The sequence below is a fragment of the Mus caroli genome, chromosome 11 (assembly GCF_900094665.2).
Source record: "Mus caroli chromosome 11, CAROLI_EIJ_v1.1, whole genome shotgun sequence".
In the NCBI taxonomy this organism is placed as follows: domain Eukaryota; kingdom Metazoa; phylum Chordata; class Mammalia; order Rodentia; family Muridae; genus Mus; species Mus caroli.
Genome location: NC_034580.1, coordinates 2906882 through 2931873, shown reverse-complemented (window position 1 = coordinate 2931873; position 24992 = coordinate 2906882). Strand labels below are relative to the sequence as shown.

The following is a 24992-nucleotide window of genomic DNA, read 5'->3' as shown; positions in this document are numbered from 1 at the left end:
GGTCCAGCGTCCCCATCTAAACTCATACTTTTGGGGGGGGGCACAGTAGAGTTTCCCTTTCTGCTTGGGGCCAGGGTTCCTATTTTCTTAGCCAGACACTTGTAACTGGGACCTGCACTTGCCCATGCCTGTCTCTTGTTTGCTAGCTGTTTGTCTTCTGGTGGGGCTAGGTCTGGACAGGGACTTGCCAGGAGGCCTAGCTTCCCCTGGCAGCACTCTGTCAAATGTACCTTTAGGAAGACCCCTAGTAGCTGCCCAGCAAAGACCCCTCATTCTTCTAAGAAGATACTTGCTAGACTAAGAAGATCCTGCAGTCCAGGGCTAGTCTTTGGTTGAGATCTGAGTCCATCAAATCTGCTCTTGGGGATCAGTAAGTGAGAAGAATCCAGAAGATCGCCTAACAGTGCCACCCAAACTGGCTGCAAAGTCCCCCCAGAGGGGGCCTGGCTCCAAACACCAAGAGTCAAATCAGGGATGCTGGTTGGGGGTGAGGAGGGGGCCTTGTGGAAATCCATCTGTGCCCTCCTCCTTCAGGGCCACTTTCAAGAGAGACTGGAAAGAATGGAGGCTCATTTTCCTGGCCAGGGCAGAGGGAAAGGGCTGCCCAGGCTATCTGGGCAGGATGGCTATGAGCTCTCAGAACAGGAGTCCCTGACAGAGCTGAGCAGCCCACGTTTTGCTGCCTCAATCTGCACTCCGAATGTTCACCACAGGGCAGAAGACATCCTAGTTGCCAATCCTAGGAGAAGCAGGGAGAGGCTCGGGACCACCTCCCCATCCATTTTCTCTCATCCCATTCAGCCTAGGAGACTCGTGGGCAGCTCTGCCACGAGTAGGAAGGTGGGAAGGGTCTTATGAGGGGTACAGGGAATGGAGGAGCCCAGTGGAAAGCGACTCCCAAGTGGGGTGCAGTTCCCTCCCGCAGTCTAGGGAAGGTGGGCCTTTAGGGGATAAGAGTCTGGGTTCACTGTTCAACTGCGGCAGCAGAAGAGTCAGCCCAGTGGCTTGTCCGTGCAGGGCGCGGGCCTAGAGGGTCAGACGCAATGCGTGGGCACCGTGTGGTGCAGCCCATGTGCTGGGATAGGGCGCGAGCACGGGTGGGATTGCATGGTGCGGGCGCAGTGCGGGTGCCGGCGCGGGCGCGACGGGTACGCGAGAGGAGCCGTGGTGCGGGTGCAGGGTGCGGGCGCAGTGCGCGTGCAGGCGCGGGCGCTAGTGCAGGTACAAGGCGCGGGTGCGGTGAGTGTGCGGGTGCAGGCGTGTGTACGGTGCGAGTGAGGCGCGTGCAAGGGGCGGCGGGCGGGGCGGGCGCGGCGGCGACAGCGGCGCCCGCGCCTCTGCGCGCGTAGGTGTGCGGCGCGCTCCTGGCGGGGACAGAGCGAGCAGATCTCGCGTGCGCTCGCCGCCCGGCGCAGCCCAGCCCGGCCCCCGCCCGGCGCCGCGAGCCGAGGTGTCTCCCGCGCCCGCGCCCGTGTCGCCGCCGTGCCCGCGAGCGGGAGCCGGAGTCGCCGCCGCCCGAGCGCAGCCGAGCGCACGCCGAGCCCGATCGCCACCGCCATGGCCACCACGGTGACCTGCACCCGTTTCACCGACGAGTACCAGCTATACGAGGATATTGGCAAGTAAGAGCCTCGGCGCGCGCGGGCTGTCCGCAGACCCCGGGGAGCAGGGACCCCATCGCCGCCCGCCTCGCGCGCACTGCGGCCCCGCGCGCCCCCGGCTCCTTCGAGCTGCGGGCCCAAGCGCACAGCCCCGTGCAGCCCCGACCCCCGTGCCTTGGGTTTTGGGCCCCGCTCCTCCACCGCAGTGCTTACGGCCCTGCCGGGTGCCATAGCTTAGCGGGGACCGGGACTCAGGGACATGGACGCGGCGCGGCGGGGGCGGCAGCAGGTGTCCCCCGAGCGCCGGGCAGACGTGACGCATTTGGCGGCGGGGAGGTCAGAGAGGAGCGGCACGCCGGGGCGGCTGCCAGGCCTAGAGTGCCCGAGGGGTCGGTCATGGCCTCAGGGGGTCGTCTCCGGTGTGGGCACGCTGTCCTCACCCCCACCCGAGAGGCGGGCGGCAGCGGTAGCGGACCCGCTCCGCGCCTGCTCCTCGCGTGGCCCCATCTGCTTTGGGGGAGCAGCGTGGGAGCAGCTTCTGCCTTGGGTCCCTTGGGGAATCTGGGTTCTAGAGGATTTTCCCCCAGATTCTTCTGGAAACAAGAACTTGGAGGGGGTGGACGAGGTCAGGGAGCCAGGATCAGGCCGTGGAGTGGGGGTGGGGGTGAGCGAGTGAGACAGGGAACCAGTTGGGCCTCTGATTTCAGGGTCATCGAGGCAGACAGAGGCTGGCTTCTGGACCTTTTTTTTTTTTTTTCCTCCTGTGCTGGGAGGGCTGAGGGGAGGGACTCTAAAGGCGTATTTCTAGTAGGGCCTCGTGGGGAACAGGTGCCCTGGCGCCAAGATGCTGCTCCGCAGTACAAGCAATATGGGGGTGAAGCTATGATTGTGAACGTCCAGACCTGGCTTTGTCCTAGGGTCTCAGAAACAACGAAGCCCCTCAGGGGCCTGGGGCTTCCCTCTGTGATTTAAGGTTACTGCAGGGGCATCCTTAGGTGCTGACTGCTTAACTCCAGAGCTGGATCTTCCTTCCCACTCCCTCTCCCCTCCCCCATCCGTCTTGTGCCGTGGGGGCGCTGGCGAGATTTCCTCTTACACATCCAGCCGCAAATCCTTTTTTTCCCTTTACTGAAAAAGCGTCTGAAAGCTTGTGGTGGGCGAGGGACGCTGATCACTGATAATTGTGGAGTGCCCCGCTGGAGGAGTGTGGGGGTGTGTGCATTCCCCACTTCTTCCTGCACGTGCCAACAGGATTTGGGTCAGGTCTTGGGGGGCGGGGGTGAGGAGCCAAGTGGAGTGACAGGAGGAAGTCTATACTGGATGGGAAGGAACAAGGCTGGGTGGACCCGGACAGCCATCCCAGCCTGGAGAGCTCAGCGCCCTTTCAGCGCTGTGTCTCACGCTTGCAGGCGTTGAAGAACCTTCCAGTAGCCTGTTGGGGGCATGCTCTGTGAGGAAGAGGTGGTGGGCTGGGGAGTCCTCAGGTGGAGCTAATGCAGCCTCAGGGTTATGGGGACCAGCCCTGCAGCTCACAGATCCTCTGATGCCTCGAAGAAGAGCTCTTCCGAGCCAGGTTCATCCCTCCACAGCTGTGTGCTGCCAGGGCAGGTGGCAGCAGTGGGAAGCCTCTCCTTCCTAGGGAACCTTCTTGTCACCTTCTCCTGTGTGCCCAGGAGCTTGTCTCCCACCCTAGGCCTCTTGGTATCTTCTGAGCAGTCCACATGAGGAGACCGTAACCTACAGATCGCCTACATGGGTTGGCTTTCCCCGTTGGTGGGAGCTGTCCTGTGCCGAGCAGTAGCATAAGGTGGCCAACGGCACCCCCGCTGGGGAGCGGAGGCTGGAGGGTGACATTTGCGGTAGACACCAGTGAGGGCTGTCACTACCAGCTCCTTCCTAGGCACAAAAGAATGGGCACTCACCCAAGTGTGGGGAGGCTCCTCAGGTGCTGGGCTGAGACCCCAAGCCTGGTGTGGAGGAGACACTCTAGTCAGGAACAGTCAGCTCAGCTCAGCATATCTTGGTGGAGACTGCTGGGTGCCAGTCCCCAGGAATGGGCAAGGAAGGATGAAGGGGATGGGACCCTCAAGATACGCTGTGGGAACTCAGCCCCCCCAACACATCCCACCCTCCCCCAGTAGCCATGTTGACCATGATCACTAGTGGTTGCTGGTGCCTGCCTACGGCACAGTTGGTACTACTTCAGGGCCCCAGGTAGACACATCCAAGTTTATTTAAAGCTGTCGCCCCTGGCACCAGGTCAGGAGATGCTGAAGTCCCCTGCTTGGCCGGAGGGCTGCACCCAGGCCCACAGCTGCTCTTGGTTCTCTAGTGGCAGCTCTGGACTTTCCCCTCAGGCCCGGGCAGCAGATGGGGTGTCTGAGGAGAATGGCTCTCGGGGGTCCAGCCCTCGAGGCACCTCAGTGTGTGTCTTTCTCTGTAGCTAGTTCTTGCCTCGTGGTTCATGTGCTGGGTTGCGGACACGCCGTGAACCCAGGGCCCCAGGAGAAAGCACAGTGCAAAGTGGGGGACACCATCAGTCTATGTGGACCAGCCTTAGTGTGGTTAAATGATCTCCTATTGGATGCATTTGAAAACCTCAGAGACCCCAGGAACGGTAACCAGTGGTGTCTCTTCTACCCAGAACTAAAACGGAGTCATCGTTTTATCCTCAGTCCTGTCTCAAAATTATAGCAAGTAATTACTACAAATAAATATTAAAGAGCCCATTTTCTTCTGTCTCTTTGTTGCACTTGCACAGACACAAAGATCCCTATCAACACTAGGATTCTTCCCCGTTTTCTTGTAACTTTGTAAAATTCCAGAACTGTGTTCTCAGTCAGGATAGTCTTGCAGACATACACGGTGCTGACAGGCAGCGGCCCTGACTGCCACACGGTGATCGTGGCATGAGCACCACGTATCACCCACCCTGTTCCTTACGGAGAGCTAGGCTGCCTCCTAGTCTCTCTGGTCACATGACCAATGCTGTGCGCATGTTGACTGGCACACGGGTGAGATTTGCTTTGGTGTTTGTCACTGATGGTAGGGTTTACACCTGGCAATGCTTGCCCACACCCACTGGCTGTGAGCCTGATGCACTGGCCCTGCCTTTGGCAGGTACGAAATGATAGTGGGTGCAAAATGATCGAAAGTTCTGCGTTAACGCATGTGAATTTCCCACTTTTAGAGAGTGGTTGTCTTAATAAGATATAGGTGGTCTCCTTAGAGACTTCCGTAAGTTTTGTATATAATTTAGGGTTCATGGACACTCCTACCTTGGGGGAGAGAGCATGGGAGCCTTGGCTTTGGTATTCTTATAGTAGTGCCTGAGGTTACTCACTACCTGACCAAGCTTGGGCTGTGGAGATCACCTTTGACCTTCAGCCCAGAGAGTTCCCGCCATTCTGGGCCCTGCCCCCATGGGCCTAGACCTGACCTTAAGTGTCCTTGGCGCCATCTCCCATCCCTAGCCACCATCCAGAGCAGGCGGGGTTGCACAGGTGCTGTCCAGGATCGTTGTCATCAGCTGTTGGTGATTCTTCTGACTGACCTGCTCTGACCTGCTGGGTGACCTGCTGGGTAGTTGATAAACTTGGGACATTCCTTGTCCTGGGATTGGGTGCAGGAGAAATCTTGTTCTTGCTGCATGTTTGCTTTCTCTTTCCTGCCCTGGAGAACCCCAGGCCCAATCTGCCTCCTGGCCTTTGCTAGGGCTATCCTCCCCCTCCCACCAATTTGCTTGCCCCACCCCCACCCCCTTTCACCTACTCTGTTCTGCATTGTCTTGCTCTCCCTGGGACTGGACCACTCACATGAAAGCAGGAGCTGGGACCCCTGCCTGGGGCCGAGGCTCGGGGCGCAGCAGAGTGGGTCCACGTTACCTGAGGGGAAGGGGTAATTGGACCTCTGGCCTTTGCCGTGTGGCTTGCTCTCCAGAATGAGCCCTGGTCTTGATTCTCTAATATAGGGTAATTTAAAAAGAAATCGCACATGCTGGCTTTGCTGGCAAGATGCGCACTAAGGTGACGCTAGTTTAGTTACTATTTAATGGTATTTTTATACCATAACCTACTTTGCTGGGAGCTAAGAATACATCTGCATGCCTGCTGCCGGACTCTGTTCTGGTGACAGTTGCTAACTCTCCTGGGGCACCTCTTGTGTTCGCATGCTGGTCCTGTGGTCATGGCTAGTTTACTGGGGAGATGCTTGAGGGGCACAGAGCAGCTCCATCTCTTAGAAAGGTCCAGGTGTCCATCCTGAAATCTAGTTCTGCTTGTTGGAGCCGATGAAGCTGCCCTGTTCTGGGATTTAGAGGTATTATCACTCAGCTGGCGGAATCTTGGCTACCTTGTGTTTTCCTCAGACTCCAGGCTCCTGACGACCATGCCTGTCCTCCAGCTAGTGGCTTGTCACACCATCTTTGCCCATTTCCAAACCCAGGGCCCTGTCCACATTCCCTCTGTGGAAATGTCACTTCGTCTCCTCACATCCCCCTGACAACCAACACTCTGACCCCATTTGAGACCAGTAAGATTCAACATTTTATTTTATTCATTAAACAAACTAGGATAATATAGTCTTGTTAATAAAAAAAGTCAAGTAATACAGAAGTATGCGCAGTAAAATGGGACCCTTTGCTCCCCACCCCCACGCAGGAAGTGTGCCTGTCAGTGTAAGGTGTGTGTATATGAACAGCCGTGGTACATACACATCGCTATCATGAGTGTGGTTTGAAAACAGGCTCACCATGTGTGTGGCCCTATCATCTGTTTACCTGACACTTCTACACAGCAGCCCCTCATGTCAGAAAGTCAGCCCCCATGTTCCTGTGTGTGTAGGAGCACATGGGGCCAAAGTCAGGGGTCTTCTTCCTCACTCATTCTGAGACAGGGTCTCTCACTGCAACTAGACTATTGGGCCAGTAAGCCCCAGGGACCCTCTGGTCTGTCCTGGGGGCTGGTGGGCCCTTCATGGATGGAGCCATCCCCTGAGCCCCTCCTGTTGGAAAGCCTTTCTTATGTGCACGAGCTGTGCTTCTTTAGAAGAGAGATGGGTGCACATCCACTAGCTATCTTTTTAAAAAGAAAAATTGGTAATGGTCCCCTGATATGTGATGGAGCATGAAAGGACCACGTGTCTGAAGTCAGAGCCTGGATGCCTGTTAGGAAGATGGGACGTGATGAAGGAGTTGCTTCGCACTCAGTGCAGCCATGGGCGCTGAGGGGCAAAATGCCCTCATGGAGGTTAGCAAAGTCAAGGTCACTGGGACTAAGGGAGATGAAGTCCCAGGTCTCCCTTGAAGAAGATGAAAAATATAGTATTGTAATATTTTCTTTCTGAGACCCCCTACAAGCAGAAGGCTGGGAGATTCATACTAAGCCACCCTGGAACTCAGCAAGTAATTAATTTAGTTGGAAGGACAGAGTGAAGATTCAAGCTCAACTTCTAACCTTACAAGAACTTCCTTCAACTTGTACCTCTTGATCCAAGCAAGATCAGTGGCCTTTCTAGAAATTTTAAATATACTTCTAAAATTAACTCCACTTTTCTAGGTTCTCTTTGAAAAAAGAAACCTGTTTTGTCTGATTTATTCTGCTTTTCTTGAGTCAGGGGCTCATGTGGCCCAGACTGGTCTTGAGCTGGTCTGGAGCTCTTGATCCCCCTGTCTCCACCTCCTGAGTGCTGGACTTGCAAGCCAGCACACCCAGCATCGCTTACAGCTGAAGTCACTTTGTTAGTGGAGAGATGAAGTACAAATGGACTTAGTTTTTCAAGTATTATTGTTTGGACATAGTACATACAAGCATGTATTTTACCCATATGAGATTCTGAATCTATTAACGAAACCATATTTTCCTGGTGTTACCAGCTGTCTTCACTCTCGATGGCGTGTGTCTCCTGGGTTCGCATCACAGACTTGATCAGGGCTCAGCTGCTCTGAGTGCTTTATTGGCATACGACCCTAAAGGAACAAACATACGGTTCGTTGTCAAGCCAGATACCCATTGTTGAATCCTAGAACAGATCTGCGAGAGCCGATTAAGATTGTGTTCTGGGGGGACCAAGGTCTATAGTTGCACATGGGATATGGTTTGAGACCCTGACATTGCCCTCCTACTTTGTGAGCAGCAAGACTGAGTGCTCTCCTCTTGGGGAGATGCCAGGCTTTATTGTGTGCTGACCTGTTCATCGACAGCACCTTTTATGGCAAGGACCCAGCATATTCAGTGGCGTAGAGCCATGCCTTGCATGCATACAGTAGTTGGTCAGCGATGGCTCAGCAATGGCCTAGGTGGCTCAAGCCTTATTACTGTGACTATCCCACAGCCACACCACCAGGCAGGTGAGGGTCCTTGGAGGTACCCAGATGGCTGATCCGAGGGGTTGGATGGTTCCACTCGGAGGGGCACAACAGTGGCTCCCCGCCCTCGATGGCGGCCCAGTGGTGCTCTAGATTTCGTCCTCCACTGCTACCGTGCTTCCTGCTCTCCCTTGCACGTTAAGGGCACGTTAAGGGTTTTGACGCTCAGAGTCTGAAGGTTTGATCCAGGTCATTTGTTAGGGGAATTTGGGGGTGGAGTAGAAGCAAGGCCTGCCGGAGAGGATGAGCGGGATCATGTCTCTCCACTACTGATGGTGATTCAGCTTCACTCCAGCCCACCTTACCCACATCTGCTTGCTTCTTTGAAAACCCCACTACCTGAATTTGGAATTTTCTTTTGTTTTCTATTAATGAACAATAATATGGCTCCCTACATGGACTGCACTGTCTGGAGCATGGTTTTCACCCTTCCCAATGCTGCAACCCTTTAATACGGTTCTTCATGTTGAGGTGACCCCCAACCATAAATTTATTCTCGCTACTACTTCCTAACTGTAAATTTGCTACTGTTATGAATGGTAGTGTAAATATCCAATCTGTCCAGTGGTCTTAGGAAATTCCTGTGAAAGAGTCAATCAACTTCCAAAGGGGTCTTGGCCCACAACTTGAGAACCACTGGTCTAAAAGAAAGGAAATGTCGTCACAAAGGGAGTCATAACTGTGATTTAAACTCTTTCAGTACAGTAAATGAACTTGAATAATGTATTTACTATATAGTCTCAAATATATTTCCACATGTAATTAATGACAGTTATTACACATTTTACATTCCCTTTCATATCATGACTTTGAAGCCTGCTGTGCATCGTGCATTCACGGCATGTGTCAGCTTGGGCCAGCCACAGGTCAGGCTCCGGCACTTGCCTGCTGGCAGTGGCTGTCAGGGAGGAAGTGGTTTTGTCTGTTTGTTGGTTTTGAGGGTGCTAGTTATAGTCAGCTCCTATTTCTCCCCCGTAGACTTGTTCATTCATTGTACACATCTGATTGCACGTTCACCATCTGCCAGGGGTCTTCTGGCCGCTTGAGAAATACTAGTGAGTGGAGCAGTCAAGGATGCCTGCCTTCTGCTAGTGAGGAAACACAGGTAAAAGAGCAAACAGAGCACCTGCTAGGGCAACAAGTGATAGGCACCTGCTAGGGCAGCAAGTGATGAGCACCTGCTAGGGCAGCAAGTGATGAGCACCTGCTAGGGCAGGAAGTGATGAGCACCTGCTAGGGCAGGAAGTGATGAGCACCTGCTAGGGCAGCAAGTGATGAGCACCTCTGGGAGTGCAGGAGCATCAGGTAGGAGCAAGGGTTGCGTCTATAGAAAGGGTAGTAGGGCCAAGACAAAAGTAATAATAGACTCAATTAGATCTGGAAGGAGAGAGGAGACATCCCTACTATTCCAACAGAAGGGATTGTACAGAAATGCTATGAACAGTTGTATGTCAAAGGTTAAATAACCTAGGTGAGATTGACAGATTCTTAGAAAGACATAACCTACTGGCTCAAGACAAAATCAAAAATCAGAATAGAGATTGGATTAGTGATTCATCAAAGCCTCCGCAGATAGCTTCTCTGTTTATTTCATGAAGTCAATAATGACACTAGACTGACCACTGATGTTAGAGGAAAACTACAGACGAGTCTCCTTTGTAAATATAAATGCAACATCCTATACAAAACTGATAACACTAACATATCAATGCATGGGTAGAGTATACAGTATCACATGTGGGATTTATCCCAGAAATAGCAAACACTGGTTTGACATTTAGGAAGGAATCTCTCTGCTTGATAGAATAAACAAAGAAACACAGTGAGCATCCCAATGGATGCAGAAATGCATTTGTATTAGCTACTTAAATTTGTGTGTGTGTGTGTGTACACATGTGTGCATGTGTGTGTACACATGAGTGTATGTGTACACTTATATGTATGTGTGTGCACACATGTGTGTATGTGTACACATGTGTGTGCACATGCGTGTGTATACGTGTGTGTACACATTGTATATGGTGTGTGTATACGTGTGTGTGTATGTGTGTATGCATGTGCATATGGTGTGTGTATGGTATGTGTTCATGTCTGTGTGTGTACACATGTGTGTATGGTGTGGTATTCATAGACTCACATAAGTGTTGGGGCCAGAGGTCAATATCCAATGCCTTCCTCAGTTGCTGTCCGTCTTAGTTTTTGGGGACAGGGCCTCTCACTGACTCTAGTGTTTACCCATTTGCTAGACTGACTGGCCAATCAGCTCTAGGACTCCCCTGTCTCTGCTCCTCCTCCTCCACCTCAGAGCTAGGGTTATGAACACAACCTTGCCCAGCTGTTAAGTGGGTGCTTGAGATCTGAACTCAGGCCCTTCTGCCTACATTGGAGGCACTTACACTGAGCTATCCCTTGGCCCTCTATTAGTGATTTTTCTCATTGCTGGGGTAAAATACTCCACAGAAGTTACATGAAAACACAGTACCATGGCAATTTCAGTTCATCACGTGGGGGCAGGTGTGTGTGTAGGTGACGCCATGGTGCTGGGAGCATGAGGCAGAACCCCCACATCTCCACAGACCCAGATGCAGCACTAGAAGGAACCAGCCCCAGGCTTTCTCTTTCTAAGACCCACCCCCAGCACCTTACTTCGGCCAACGGGGTGCCTCAGACAGTGCCACCAGCTGGGGACCCAGCCGTCAGCACACGAATCTGTGTGTGGGGCACATCTTACCTTCAAGCCCTAGCAGTACTTTGACAAAATTCTATACTCTTTCTTGATTTAGAAACAAAACAAAAATATTGCAAAATGGAGTCGAAGGAAACGTCTTTAACTTGACAGAAGGTGTTTATGAAAATCCAGTGATATTACCATTTTTAATTGATCACAGTGATGAAGTTCTTTGCCAGGAATATTTGGGCAAGAAAAGAAAAATAATCAGATTTGGAATAAAGGTAAAACTGGTTGCAGAAGATGTATATGATCTTGTACAAGATTCTAAGGAATCCATTATAAAATGTTAGAGGTAAAAAACGGCTAGTTTCAGGATACTGATACAAAAATCCATTGTATTTCATCGCACTAGCAATGTTTAATCCCAGAATGGAGTTATGAAAAACAATTCCATGTACATTAATATCTAAAGAAATAAAACATAGGGATAGGTTTTACAAAAGAGGAGCTGGGAATGTGATCATGTGATCATTGGTGCCCAAGGTCCTGGGTTCAATGCCCACTACAAATTACAAAAGACGAGAAGTTGTACATTGAAAAACCATGGTTGGGAGCATATAAAGACCAACATAAGCGGACCAGCACCTCCTGGTCATGGTCAGCCGGCTTACAACTATTCAGAGCTATGTCGCCACCCTTCCATTCCTGAAACAAGATCCTGGAGGAGGCTGAGTGCTAAAGAGGTTGCAGTCCGTGGTCCCTGGCCTGGTTGCTCACATCTGGGCTCATGCATGGTGAGGCAGAGTGTCAGGGTGTGGGGAGCATCAGCTGGAGTGAAGGGCTTTACCCAGTGCACACAGGAGGCAGAAAATGGGCAGAGGAGGTAGAAATGCCCCCGCCCCACTGTGACTACTTCCTCCCCACCATAGCTTCTATCATTTTAGTGTTTCAATGCACTGGTGAGTTAGAGCCCTCAAAACCCACCCCCAAAGCCTGTCAGCGGTCCCAAGCCTTCCCAGGGGCCTCTGGGGGACATTTCAGATTCAAACTACAGTAAGATGGCCAAATTGAACTACAATATCTTTTGTTGTTGTTGTTGTTGTTGTTGTTGTTGTTGTTGCTGTTGCTGTTGCTGTTGCTGTTGCTGCTGCTGCTGCTGCTGCCGCTGCTGCTTTCAAGATAGAGTCTCACTATGTAACTCTGGATGTAATGGAACTCACTGTGTAGACCAGGCTGCCTCGAACTCCCAGAAATCCACCTGCTTCTGCCTCCCAAGTAAGTGCTGGGAATAAAGGCGTGGGCCACTAGGCACAACCTGACTGCAGTTTCAATGCACTACCCGGAAGATTCTAATATCCTTCTTGACAAGTTTGTCCTAAAATTTGAGGGATCCAGAATGGCCAACCCAATCTTATAAAAGAAAGAATCTTGGAGGATCCAGTATCTTGGTTTTTAAATCACACAAGATAACAGCAATCAAGACAATCATGTTGGCTGAACGACAGGGTAGACCGGTGAATCTGAACCGAATCCGGTGAATCTAACCCGGAATGAACATGCTCAGGTTTTTGTTTGCTTGTTTGTTTTGGTTTTGGTGGCTCTGCAACTTGAACACAGGATCTTCGAATACAAGACAAATACTCAACCACTGAGCTGCCTCTCAGCCCAACAGTTGATGTTTGACAAGGATGCCCAGACAATTCAATGGGGGAAACAATAAAAGGTCCATTCAGCAATGGGACAGTTGGGTCTTTGTGGTGGGACAGGAGGATTGTGAGCCCAGGATGCATATAACAAGACTCTTCCAGAACAAACGAACAAAATCAAACTACCCAAATGCAAATATACACATTGATCTCAAGATGGCTTCTAGATTTAAAGTGCTGAGGTAAAGATAGAGTTTTTGTGGCCCTGAGTCAGGCACTGGTTGCTTAGATTGGTACTAGAATATGAGCAACAAGAGAAAAACAGGTAAACCGAATTTCATCAACATTAAAAACATTTGTGCTTCATTGGCTATGAACAAAGGAGAGGCCAGCTGAAGGGACAGGAGAACTGACTTGAAAACCAGGTGTCTATGAGTTTATGTTCAGAATACTTAAGAACTCTCCCCACTTTGCAGCAAAATAAATAACCCAGCTTTAAAAATGGCTAGAGTGGACCAGGGAGATACCTCCGTTAGTAAAATATGCTTGTCTTGCAAAAAGGTGGAACTGAGTTTTATCCCCAGAATGCATAATTTTTTAAAAGACACAACTTGGTCGAGATAGGTGGCTCTCTGGAGCTCACTGGACAGCTAGCTTAGCCTATAGCGTGAGCTCCGTGCCAAAGCGAGACTCTGTCTCAGGGAATTAAAAAAGCAGACGGCACCTGAGGGAAGTCAAAGCTTTCCTCTGGCTTCCATGTGCAAATGCACACTTTGCACATAAGTAGATAGAAGACCCACTCCCATCCTGCCATCCAACTGGGGTCCCGAGGGGCATCTGGAGCTCATTGGCTCTGGTCCACATTTCCCTGATCCTCAGAGTGAGAGGGAAGGATGGGGAATGACTGTCATGGGGCAGAACTTGGAGTGATGAAATGAGGAACTTAGATCATGAATGGAAGCCCACCTATGTGAATGTATGACAAGCCACTGGGTCATAGGGTCTGGTGAATTGTTATGTGACTTAGATCTCAAGAGGCCCGGGGCCTCCCTTAGCCTGCAGACTTCCCAGGAAGGTAGGTAGGTGTGGAAGGGCCAGCTCCGTCGAACCAGCTTCTGCTCTGAGGCTTTCGCAGACCACTCAGTGAGAAGCCCTCTTGTCCCCAAAGCATCTGGGAGGTGCCTGGTGACTGTGTCTCTAAACTTAGCCGTTCCTTGGGCATCTGCCTAGTGTGAGCTCAGACTGGGGCTCAGGCCCGAGGCCCAGCAGAGTCAGGTCCCCACTAGGTGTGGAGCATGTAGGACCTGGGAGCTCCCTGGGGCAGAGCCAGGAGCTGCAAAAGCTCTAGCAGAGAATGAAAGACCTGCACCACGCCTGTCTTTTCCAGAGACAGGAGAGGAGTGTGGTGAGCCTGCCCTGTTCTGTCCACAGCCAGAGCTGCCCGTCTTGACGCCTCTACTTCTCAGGATCCACTAAGACCCCTGGCTCTCAAATGTTGCTACTGTGGCTTCTCCCCAGTTTTCTCTCTCACAGGGTTGTTCCATTTACTGCTCCAGCATGAGCTGGCACTCGGTGTCCTTGTAAATCCATCCATGTGCACTTTTCTTTCTTGGAGCTTGGTCCACAGAATAGCAGCACAGCGTCCTCTGTGGTGGGCCTCCCAGGACACATATGTGGTTGCCCTGAAAGGCAACTGAGGACCAATGAGCACTGGCTGTATTTCAGGACCATAGCTGGGTGGCAGGACGAGGGATAGGTCCCTATGGATGCATGCCTGGGAAGTCAGTGAGAGTGTGATGTCATAAGGCCACCATGGGCTGGATATACACTTGACTCATGGGTCTCATTGTGTCCCCAGAAACTAATGTGGCTCAGCTAGCAGAGATGAGGCCCCTCACCCATCCTGGGCCTCTGTCACTTTCCCTTCCCCATGTATACCCTCATCATAGTAGCCCCCAGGAACTGAGGGAGAGCATCCTTCACCCAAAAGTCCTGCCCAGATCCATGACAGTAATGCCTTTCCCTCCCCTCAATTCCTCTGCAGGCCCAGGTTCATTTTCTCTTTATCTAACTTATCGTTGCCAGTGGCAGACATGATGGACAACTACCTTGTTGGGAGGATCTCTGACTCTATCTCTGTGGCAAGGTGCCCTTCAAGGTACTAGGTCTGGGGAGGGGCAAGGGCTGTGTCCACTTCAAGGGCCTATGCACAAAACTTATCCCAGCCCCCCCCCCCCCCGGCTTTTAGTTCACTATTTACTGCCTGGAACCATGATAGATTTCTGACCCACACCACACCCCTCGAATCTTTAGCATTTTCACCAGAGGTTAAGGTTTGATTGATCACACGAATCACAGGGACTCTTTTTAGACACACACAGTTTAAGAGCTGGGGAACATAGCTCAATGGTAGAGCAAATTTTTTGATGTGTGAGGTCTTGGATTTCTCTTTTTTCATTTTCATTTTATTTTATGTGTATGTGTTTTGTCTGCATGTGTGCCCGTGCACCATTTGTGTGCAGTGCCCATGGGGGTCAGAAGAAGACATTGGATCCCCCAAAAGTGGAGTTACAGATGGTTGCGAAGGGAATCAAAGCCGGGTCCCCTGGAAGAGCAGCCAGTGCTCTTAACCAGTGAGCCACCTCTCCAGTGCTCTTTCATTATTTTTTTAAAGATCCCCAGAGACACAGCCACATACACCACTGGAACTTTCTTCCTTGTGGTAGAATACATGTAACACTTAGCATCTCCATCGCTCACAGATGCAGTCGAGTGGCATCAGCAATGCTCACTGCTGTAGACAATCACTGTTTACAGTGTTTGCCCTGGTACCAATCCCCATCATCCACCATCCCGGCAACCACTTCTACCTTCTGCCTCTGACGTCACTCTCCTGAGGGCTTTGTAGAGACAAAACTATTCAGCATGCCATCTAATCCACACGGTGTCTGCCAGGGTCACTCCTGTGGGAGTGTGGGTAGGAACCGCCTTCCTAAATCTATTCCATTGCCTGGCTGGACACACTTTAGGCATCCGTTCACCCTTTAGTGGACTCTTGGGTTTCCACCCACCATGTGAATGATACAAATTTGGATGTCACTGTGTAGAGGATAATTTTTATGGACATGATACGTGCCCTTCTGTTGGACACGAGTTAGGAGCTGCTGGTCTGTTTGGCCTTGGACTGCCTTGCATCTGTGGGTTTCAACCTATAAACCATGAGTGTCCCTAAGACCCTCTGTTGTTGATATGGAAACCCACTTTTTGCACATGAGACTTGTTGCTGAGTCCTTGCAGGATGGGCTGGTGCCTGGCAAGTGAGGTGAACACAGATCTGGGTGCAGTGTAGAGTCCTTAAGAACAGAGCAAGATGGGTAAAATCAGATTGACTGGCGGTGTAAGAGATCCCCAGTGCCAAGAAACTCTAACCTATAAATGCCTTGTAGGATAAAGTTGCTGCAGCCTCTGATCTGGGAAGCTGCGTGTTCTAAGTGTAGCTACTGCTTGGTGTCCAGCGTTCTTGAGATACCCTCTCCAGACCAGGAATGTCATGTCTCCTTGCCTGTCCTCCATGAGCTAATGTGGCCTTGGCTGTCACTCTGTTCAAAGGTAATTTCAGACCCTCTGGGGTTTGATGCAATTCTTGTCTCGTCTCTCTGCATGGTGACTTCCCCACTGTCCCTTCCCTGGGCACAGTGACCAACAGCCTCTGCCAGGAGGATGTGACCGGCTCTGGAGTGATGCCTTTGAAGGTGGTGGCCTGATGGCTGTCAGTGGTCTTCTGTGGGAGCCACCGCTGGGCCGACGTTCCATCAACTCACGATTTGGGTCAGTTTCTTCCTCGTTGGCACACATTCACATGCTCCTGTCCCACAGATGTCTCAATGTCACAGGCTGCTATCCAAGGTGACCCCTTCCTGCTAGCATGCTATAAGGCCACAGACAGGAGTCTGAGGTTGTCAAGCTGAGGCAGGGAGTCACTGTACAGTATGATGTGTCAATGTGTCGCCATCCCTGTCTGTGCTCCTACCCTGGGGTTAGATGGCGCCTCTGTATTTGGAGATATCTTGTGTTCCTTTCGGGCCTTTTATATATTGTGTGATGGAGCCAGAACTCAAACATCCAGGACAGGCCCTGAGGGTGCTCCACAGCTCCCAGATCCTTAGACTGTCTTAGCACAGTGGTTTTTAAGTTGCCCCTGCCAGGCCAGTAGCACCTTGACCCGAGAGCCCTCCTTCAGCTAGCCATTCTGCTCAGAAGAAGACCCCACCTGGTTGTAGTCAGACCTTTCTTTCTGAGCTGGTATGGTACCTGCCTGCTCTTTGGGATGGCACCTGGTGTTAAGATAGCACTTTGAGGACTTTGTGGTTGTAGTGAGTGCCTGGCATGCAAAGCAGACAGAGTTCTGGGCAGAGGACACAAGCCGCCCTTTGCAGAGAACCATCCAGTGCCCTCTGTGCCTGCTGTACCTTTCTGGCCCTGCCCAGCCTGGCAGACAACAAGGACAGACCAGCATGGACAGATGCCTGGGGAGAGATGCCCAATCAGTCCCTGGATTCACAGTAGGGGGTGTTGAGAGATTGGACCAGCACTGCATGGTCAGGCCTGTTGCTAGGCAAAGTGCCTTCTGGAGGCATAGTGTAGACAGTCTGGGTGCCGCTGGTCACCTGTGTTTTCCACACAGGATTGGAACTGATCCTTGTGACACAGGCCATGCCTGGGGCCCCTCCCAACCTTTTCATTGTAGTCTCCCTCTCACCTTCGTCCTCTCTTAAAAAATGGGGTGACCTTGTCTGGCTCCCAGGCATCCCAACAAAGGGGTAACAACTGGAGAGTCCTGAAGGTAAGCACCGGGGAGCCTAAGGATGTGGAGAAGCACCAGCAGCCCTGGCAGGGCAGGGGCAGTTAGTGAGGACAGGAGCTGTGTGTGTGTGTGTGTGTGTGTGTGTGTGTGTGTGTGTGTGTGTGTCTTGGGCCACAGCACATAGAGTGATGGAGATCTCAGCCCTCCTCTAAGGCTGTCCCTTTGGGCCTGCTGGCTCCTGGTGGTCCCTGCCATCTGTAAGGTCAGACTCAGGGAGGCACAGGCCCTGTGACAATTAAGTGCCAGTATACCCTAACAGGTAGAGGCTGCTGCACATTTGGATTCCTGGGACATAGAGAAGATGCAGTTTTGTCCTCAGATGTCCCCTAATGTTTTGGGGACAGTGCTCTGAGCCATCTTTCTCAAATACTTTCTATGTCACTGAGATCATGGCAGATTCACACAGCATCAAAGCTGAAGGTGCTGAAGAGGTGACTTCCCTCACATAAAGAGCACCTATGGGTCAATAAGAAAAGAGCCAGAACCCAACTGATACATAGATAAAGGGGCAGCGTACAAAAAACAAACAAAGGTTTGTGATTGTAAAACCAAGAAAGGAAACAAGAACCTGCTTCTGTCTTCTAGGTTCTTGATAGCCTGCATGCTGATAAGCCATCTCACCCAGGCTCAGGCTCAGGCTCAGGCTCAGGGTCAGGCTCAGGGTCAGGCTCAGGGTCAGGCTGAGGCTCAGGCTGAGGCTGAGGCTGAGGCTCAGGGTCAGGCTCAGGCTCAGGCTCAGGGTCAGGCTCAGGCTCAGGGTCAGGCTCAGGCTCAGGCTGAGGCTGAGGCTGAGGCTGAGGCTCAGGGTCAGGCTCAGGCTCAGGCTCAGGCCCAGGCCCAGGCCCAGGCCCAGGCCCAGGCCCAGGCTCAGGCTCAGGCTCAGGCTCAGGCTCAGGCTCAGGCTCAGGGTCAGGCTCAGGGTCAGGCTCAGGCTCAGGCTCAGGCTCAGGCTCAGGCTCAGGCTCAGGCCCAGGCCCAGGCTCAGGGTCAGGCTCAGGCTCAGGCTCAGGCTCAGGCCCAGGCTCAGGCTCAGGCTCAGGCTCAGGCTCAGGCTCAGGCTCAGGCTCAGGCTCAGGCTCAGGCTCAGGCTCAGGCTCAGGCTCAGGCTCAGACTCAGGCTGAGGCCCAGGCTCAGGCTCAGGCTGAGGCTCAGGCTGAGGCTCAGGCTGAGGCTGAGGCTGAGGCTGAGGCTGAGGCTCAGGCTCAGGCTCAGGCTCAGGCCCAGGCCCAGGCTCAGGCTCAGGCTCAGGCTCAGGCTCAGGCTCAGGCTCAGGCTCAGGCTGAGGCTCAGGCTCAGGCTCAGGCTCAGGCTCAGGCTCAGGCTCAGGCTCAGGCTCAGGCTGAGGCTCAGGCTGAGGCTCAGGCTCAGGCTCAGGCTCAGGCTCAGGCTCAGGCTCAGGCTCAGACTCAGGCTCAGGCTCAGTCTCAGCTCTCCTGTGGATGAGGACCAGGGCCCAGGCTGCATGCCTGTAAGCACTAAGCCTGGGGGTTGGTCAGCCTTGGATGTGCCTAAAGGCCTCTTGATGTGGGCAGTTAAGGAATGTCAGAGATGTGGCTGAGCCTGGGGGCCTGTCCCTAAAGCTGAAAGCCAGCCAGTGTGATTCCAACACTGAGTCCCAACAGTCCCTTCTGCTCTCCCTTTCTCCCGGATCCTCCCCTCCCCTCTTCCTCCTGCTGCCACCTCCCCTGCCTGCACTCTCCTTCTGCAGAGGAGGATGCTTGTGGTAGGGGGTCATAGTCAAGATCTCCCCCAAGTGCTGACAGTGCAAGGGCACATGTTGTCATATTGTGTCCCCAGGACCCTGAAGTATCTTCTCCTGATGCTCTGAGGGTCCTTGTCACTCAAGTGTGGGTGTTTCCCTGCGTGGCCAGTGCACCAGTGCGGTTTGACGTCTGGTGCGTCTCTGCATTGGGTTTTCAAAATCCTTCTTGGCATTGTTTCTTTATAATTTCATCTGGAGGCGGATTTTCACTCTGTAGCCCAGGCTGGCCTCAAACTCAGAATCTTCCCAGCTTCTCCCAAGTGTCACTTCCATCCCAGGGAAGAAAATGGAAAGGTTTTTGTTGTTGTTGGTGGTGGGGCTTTGTTTTGTTTTATTAAATGAGCCTCATTTTACAGTAGTTTTATGCTTACAGGCACGGGGCTCCCATCTGTCCCTTCTCCATCCCTGTCTTACTAACTTTTCTCTCTGCGGTGTCCACACACTGACAAGAAACTTACGGAAGAAAGCGTTTATTTTGGTTCCCGGTTTAAGGAGAAAGCTTACTGTGCCGGGAAGGCAGGCCAGCAGGAGCGGAGGCAGCTGGTCACATCGCATCCACAGTCAGGAAACAGAGCAGACCACTGCAAGTCCCATGCCCTGAAGTCTCACTGCCAGCTCATAAGGCCTGGGGACCAAGTGGTCCAACACACAAGCCTACGAGGGTATCCCACACTAACCACAACACACACAAGCCTATGAGAGTATCCTACACTCTAACCACAACATACACAAGTCTAGGACAGTATTCCACACTCTAATTACAACACACACAAACCTAAGAGGGTATCCTACATTCTAACCAGAATACACACAAGTCTAGGACGGTATTCCGCACTCTAACCACAACACTCACAAGCCTAAGAGGGTATCCTACACTCTAACTACAACACATACAAGCCAATGAGGGTATCCCCACACTAACCACAACACACACAAGCTTAGGAGGGTATCCCACACTCTAGCCATAACACACACACAAGCCTACAAGGGCATCCTATACTCTAACCACAACACACACAAGCTTAGGAGGGTATCCCACACTCTAGCCATAACACACACAAGCCTACGAGGGTATCCTATACTCTAACCACAACACACACAAGTCTAAGAGGGTATCTTACACTCTAACTACAATACACGTAAGTCTAGGATGGTATCCCATACTAACCACAACACACACAAGCTTAGGAGGGTATCCCACACTCTAACAATAACACCTACCCACCCTGTATTCTTCTAACATTTTCTCTGTTTGATTCTGTTTCTCTGTTTTGATGTGTATTCGTGTTTGCTGTATACTTGTAAGCACCACATGTGCCCAGTGCCCGAGGAAGCCAGAAGAGGACATCGACTTCACCAGAATAGGGGTTAGGGTAGGTTGCAAACCCCTGGACGTGGGTGCTGGGAACCAGATTTTAGTCCCATGTAAGAACAGGATGTACTTAGCTGCTGACCCACATGTTCTGCCCCTGATATGTCATTTTTAACCAAAGTTCACATTTGACATTAGAGGTCACCTTGTGTGTTCTTTGATTATGGACAAATGTGTAATGACACGTATCCACCATTGCCATACAATGTAGTGTCACTGCTCTGAGTGTCCTCTGGGCTCTCCCTAGACATCCCTCCCCCAAACCTTGGAAACCTTGTTTACCATCCCAGTATCATTTGCAGAAGTTGGGGCACGGGAACCGTCTAGGGAGCCACCCAGAGCGTGGCCTTTCAGACGGAGTTCTTTCACTTGGAGCCACATCGGGTTCCTTGACATCTTTCCATGACTTGGTGCTCATTTGGTTTTGGCTAACATTCCATTGTGTGCACAAACCTCCATTTATGTATATGTCCCCTGTGGAAGTACACGAACCACCATTTATGTATATGGAAGGATATCTTGGCGGCGTGTGAGCTTTGGCAGTTTGCTTAGAGAGGCTTCCAGCATCTGTGTTCAGGATCTGTAACTTTGCAAGCAGTCAGAGTGCATCATCTAAGGGAGACTGCCGGATCTGGTGTTTTAATTGTCCAGGAAACCACCAAACTGTCCTCAGTGGCGGGGCTGTCCCCACCCTCAGTTTGCATTGCTGTAGCTCCACAGCCTCTCCTGCACCAGATGCCAGGGTCCTGGATCTCCGCCATCTTAGGAGGTGCATTAATAGTGCATATCTTTGCTGCTTTAATCCATGATGAAGGATGTTTGGAGTCCTTTAATATACCAATCTCCTGTCTGTAAAATCTTCTTCCTCACTTGGGTAGCTGTTTAGATCATTTCACTTTGTGTTGTTTGCTTTTAAAGTTTTTGGTTTCGGTTTTGGTTTTTGCCTATTTTGGAAGCCAGTTCTTCATCAGATATATGTTTTGCAAACACTGCTTTCTGGTCAGTAGCAATTTGCCTTTTCGATCTTTAAACAGTGTCTCTCTCAGAACAGAACTTTAGAACTTTAAGTCCATCTTCCCATTGTTCTTGGTGTTGTGACTGAGTCATTATCAAAACGCGTCACCTAGGCTTTCTTTTCGGTTACTCTTTGGGGCTCTGTGTACTACCTCTGGGTTGTAGTTCATCTCATGTGAATTTTTTTTAAAGGACTTAAGATCTTGCCAGCTGTGTGCTGTGGGATCCAGGGCAGCACAGGCCTTTAGTCCCAGCACTTGGGAGACAGAGGCAGGTGGATCTCAGTGAGTTCAAGACCAGCCTGTTCTACATAGCAAGTTCCAGGCTAGCCAGAGCTACTGTCCAAACATGAAGAAGATGTAAGTTCTCTGTCCAGACTCCGTTTCCGGCTGCACATCCACTTGTTCCAAGGCCGTTGTAGGCAAGAACCTCCTTTCTCCATGTGGGCTCCAGAGTCCCAGAAGTGCATTCTTCTCTTCCAGGGTTGTGTTGGACATTCCGTATCTTTTTCTTTCCCACATCAACGTAAGAGTAAGTTTGTCTGGATCCATAACTAGCGGCTCTTATCCTTCATCTGTAGATGAAACTGGGAAGACTGGACATCACAGAGTCCATCTGGACCACCCATGATGCTTTAACACCTCTTAGTCTTTCATTTTTAAAATCCAAATTCTGTCCCTTTCCTTAGGAGGTCTTGCTCATATTTTGCCAGAGATAAACCCACTTATTTTACTTTCTGTGGTGCTGACGTACATGCAATTATATTTTAGGTTTCAAATTCTAATTTCTTATAAGACAGCAGTTGAATTTTAAGTATTGATCAGATAGCCTCTGTCCTTTGGTACCACCTTTGACAAGGCTGCTGTTGGTCAGAAGGGGTTCCCACCCAGGTGCATCATTTCTAAGCAAAGATGCGTATATTTTCCATCCTCATCGGTATGATCTGTATTTCCTTTCACTGTCTTCCTGCCTTATTTGGGGCTTTCCAGTACGATGGCACATCACAGTGGAGAAGCAGACATCCTAGCTTTCTTCTGATCATGTAGGGTAGTATCTAGCTTTAGATATGATAGAAGCTGTAGGTCTTTGTCAATACTTTTTATCAAGTTGTGGAAATTCTATTATATTTCTAGCCTGCTAAGAGCATGTGTGAATGTCTATCAGACATTTAAGAAAGGACAACAAGCCTGATACCCTAGCACACATCTCTAATCCCAGCCCTTGGGAGGCAGAGGCACGTGGGTTTCTGCAAGCTCATGGCCAACCTGGCCTACTGTGCTGTAATGAGTGAGTATTGGATTTTGTTTTGTTTTGTTTTGTTTTTGTGACAGGGTTTCTCTGTGTAGCCCTGGCTGTCCTGGAACTCACTCTGTAGACTAGGCTGGCTTCGAACTCAGAAATCCGCCTGCCTCTGCCTCCCAAGTGCTGGGATTAAAGGCGTGCACCACCACGCTCGGCTGGATTTTTTTAAAAAAACTTTTTGCTAACTCTATGGTTGTATGATTTTCCATCTTTAATTTGTTGATGGCTTGATTATATTGATTTTTAATCGGAGCCAGCCTTGTGTACCAACAGTGAATCTCACTGGATTCAACTTGGAGACCTCTGACAAAAATTTTTGCATTTAGTTTATGAAAGGTCTCCACCACAGAGACTAGTTAAGTATTCCTTAGGCTGTTGGCTTTCCAGAAAAGAATCTGTACACTTTCTATTTGTTTGCTTGTTCTATTTTTGAGGCAGGATCTCACTATAGAGCCTTGGCTGGCCTGTAACTCTCTATGTAGGCCAGGTTGGCCATGAGCTTGCAGAAATCCACCTGCGGGCTGGTGAGATCGCTCAGTGGGTAAGAGCACCCGACTGCTCTTCCGAAGGTCCATAGTTCAAATCCCAGCAACCACATGGTGGCTCACAACCATCCGCAACGAGATCTGGTGCCCTCTTCTGGAGTGTCTGAAGATAGCTACAGTGTACTTACATATAATAAATAAATAAAATCTTAAAAAAAAAAAAAAAAGAAATCCACCTGCCTCTGCCTCCCAAGGGCTAGGATTAGAGATGTGTGCTAGGGTATCAGGCTTGTTGTCTTTTCTTAAATGTCTGATAGAATTCACAGATGAGACCATGGGCAGGGTTCTTTCTGTTTCTGAAAGCTGTCAGTTACCCCCTCAGTACCTCTGAGAGATCTAGACCTGGTCAGATCTCCTCTGAAAGGCGAGTCAGTCTTTCTACAGAGCCCACAATGACCTTGAAAACCAGATCTTTCTAGCCTTAGCCTTCCAAGTGCCAGAACTGCAACTATGTACTACCATTGTGTGATGTTTCCAAGAGCTGGTCCATCTCATCTAAGTTATCAAACCATGGCCATAGGGCTGACTGTCCACACTATCCGTAGTCACCCTTTCAGAGTGGGTGGGCTCAGGAGCGACAGCCCTGCCTTCGTTTCTGTGGGTCCCGTGCCCTCACCCCATCCCACTCCTGCATCTGCCTTCTTCCTCTGCTCACATTTGTAGCCAGCAGTTTTTCACTAGCATTGATCTTTCTGAAGTGTTCGGCTTTGTTGATTTTCTGTATTGATTTTCTGTCTACAGTTTCACTGATTTCTGCTCTAGATTTTATTTTCCTTGTTTCCTTTCAATACCACTCTCTCTTTCTGGTTTATTTATTTTGATGTGTGCAGATGTCTTGTCTGCATGTGTACCACGTGTGTGCCACAGAAGAGGGCTTCAGCTCCCCTAGAACTGGAGTTATGGGTGACTATGCATCACAGTGTGGGTGCTGGGAATTGAACCTGGGACCTCTGCAAGAGCAGCAAGTGTTTTAAACCACTGAGCCATCTCTCCAGAGCCTCTTACTCATTTCTTTAGATGTTCACACCGACTTTAAATATTTCATCTTTTCTAAATATATGCATTTTATGATATAATATTTTCTCTGAAGACCACTCTCAATGCATTTGACAATTTTTATAAGTTCTACTTTCATTTTTTAAAATCAAAATATCTTCTACATTTTTCCTTCAGCCCTCTTCTTCAATCCTTATAACATTTAGAAACATGGTGTTTAATAACCACGTATTAGGATTCTTCAGGCCATCTTTCTGTTATTCATTCTTTATTTTAATTCCATCACAGCCCACTTTGATTTCTGTTCTCTTAAATTCAATGTGTGTTTACAGCCCTGCATGGGATCTATCTTAATGAACATTTCATGTGAATTTGAGAATGGTGGGTAAATCCTGCTGCTGGATAAGATGGTCTATCTCTAGACCTCCATCACGTCCTGACTATCTGCCTGCTAGATATTCTCATGTGTGCACAGGCACACTCTGTGTGTGTGTGTGGGGGGGGGCAATGGACAATCTCAGGAGTTTACTTCTAAGGTGCCACTCAGTATCACACTGGTCTGACATTCACCTGGAAGGCCAAACTGACTAGCCAGCAAACCCTGGGGCCCACCCAGCTTCACCTTGGGTTAGGAGTGTGTGCCACTACTCCTAGTGTTTTGGCTTTGGTGTGTGTGTGTGTGTGTGTGTGTGTGTGTGTGTGTGTGTGTTCTGGGGACCAGACTCAGGTCTTTCTGTTTGTGCAGCGGCCATCTCCCCAACACCTGGCTCTGGGCATTTCTGACTCAAGGTTTTGAAATCTCTAATTGTGTGGTGGGTCTCCCCAATTCTTCTCATGGTTTCACCAGTGCCAGT

General features: G+C 50.5%; 1 protein-coding gene across 5 annotated transcripts in view; it reads left to right on the top strand.

Moving 5' to 3' along the window:
• The first annotated feature begins 1353 nt into the window (after window positions 1-1353).
• The window catches only part of Camk2b (calcium/calmodulin dependent protein kinase II beta), a 90731-nt gene continuing 67092 nt past the window's right edge, over window positions 1354-24992 (top strand). For 2 of the 5 annotated variants that reach the window (XM_029483713.1, XM_021178099.2), the window contains exon 1: window positions 1354-1622. In XM_029483713.1, the coding sequence (XP_029339573.1) occupies window positions 1558-1622 (65 nt within the window). In that variant the 5' untranslated portion in view covers window positions 1354-1557. The remainder of the gene's footprint in view (window positions 1623-24992) is intronic. The other 3 variants (XM_029483712.1, XM_021178097.2, XM_029483714.1) reach the window with 2 other exon arrangements.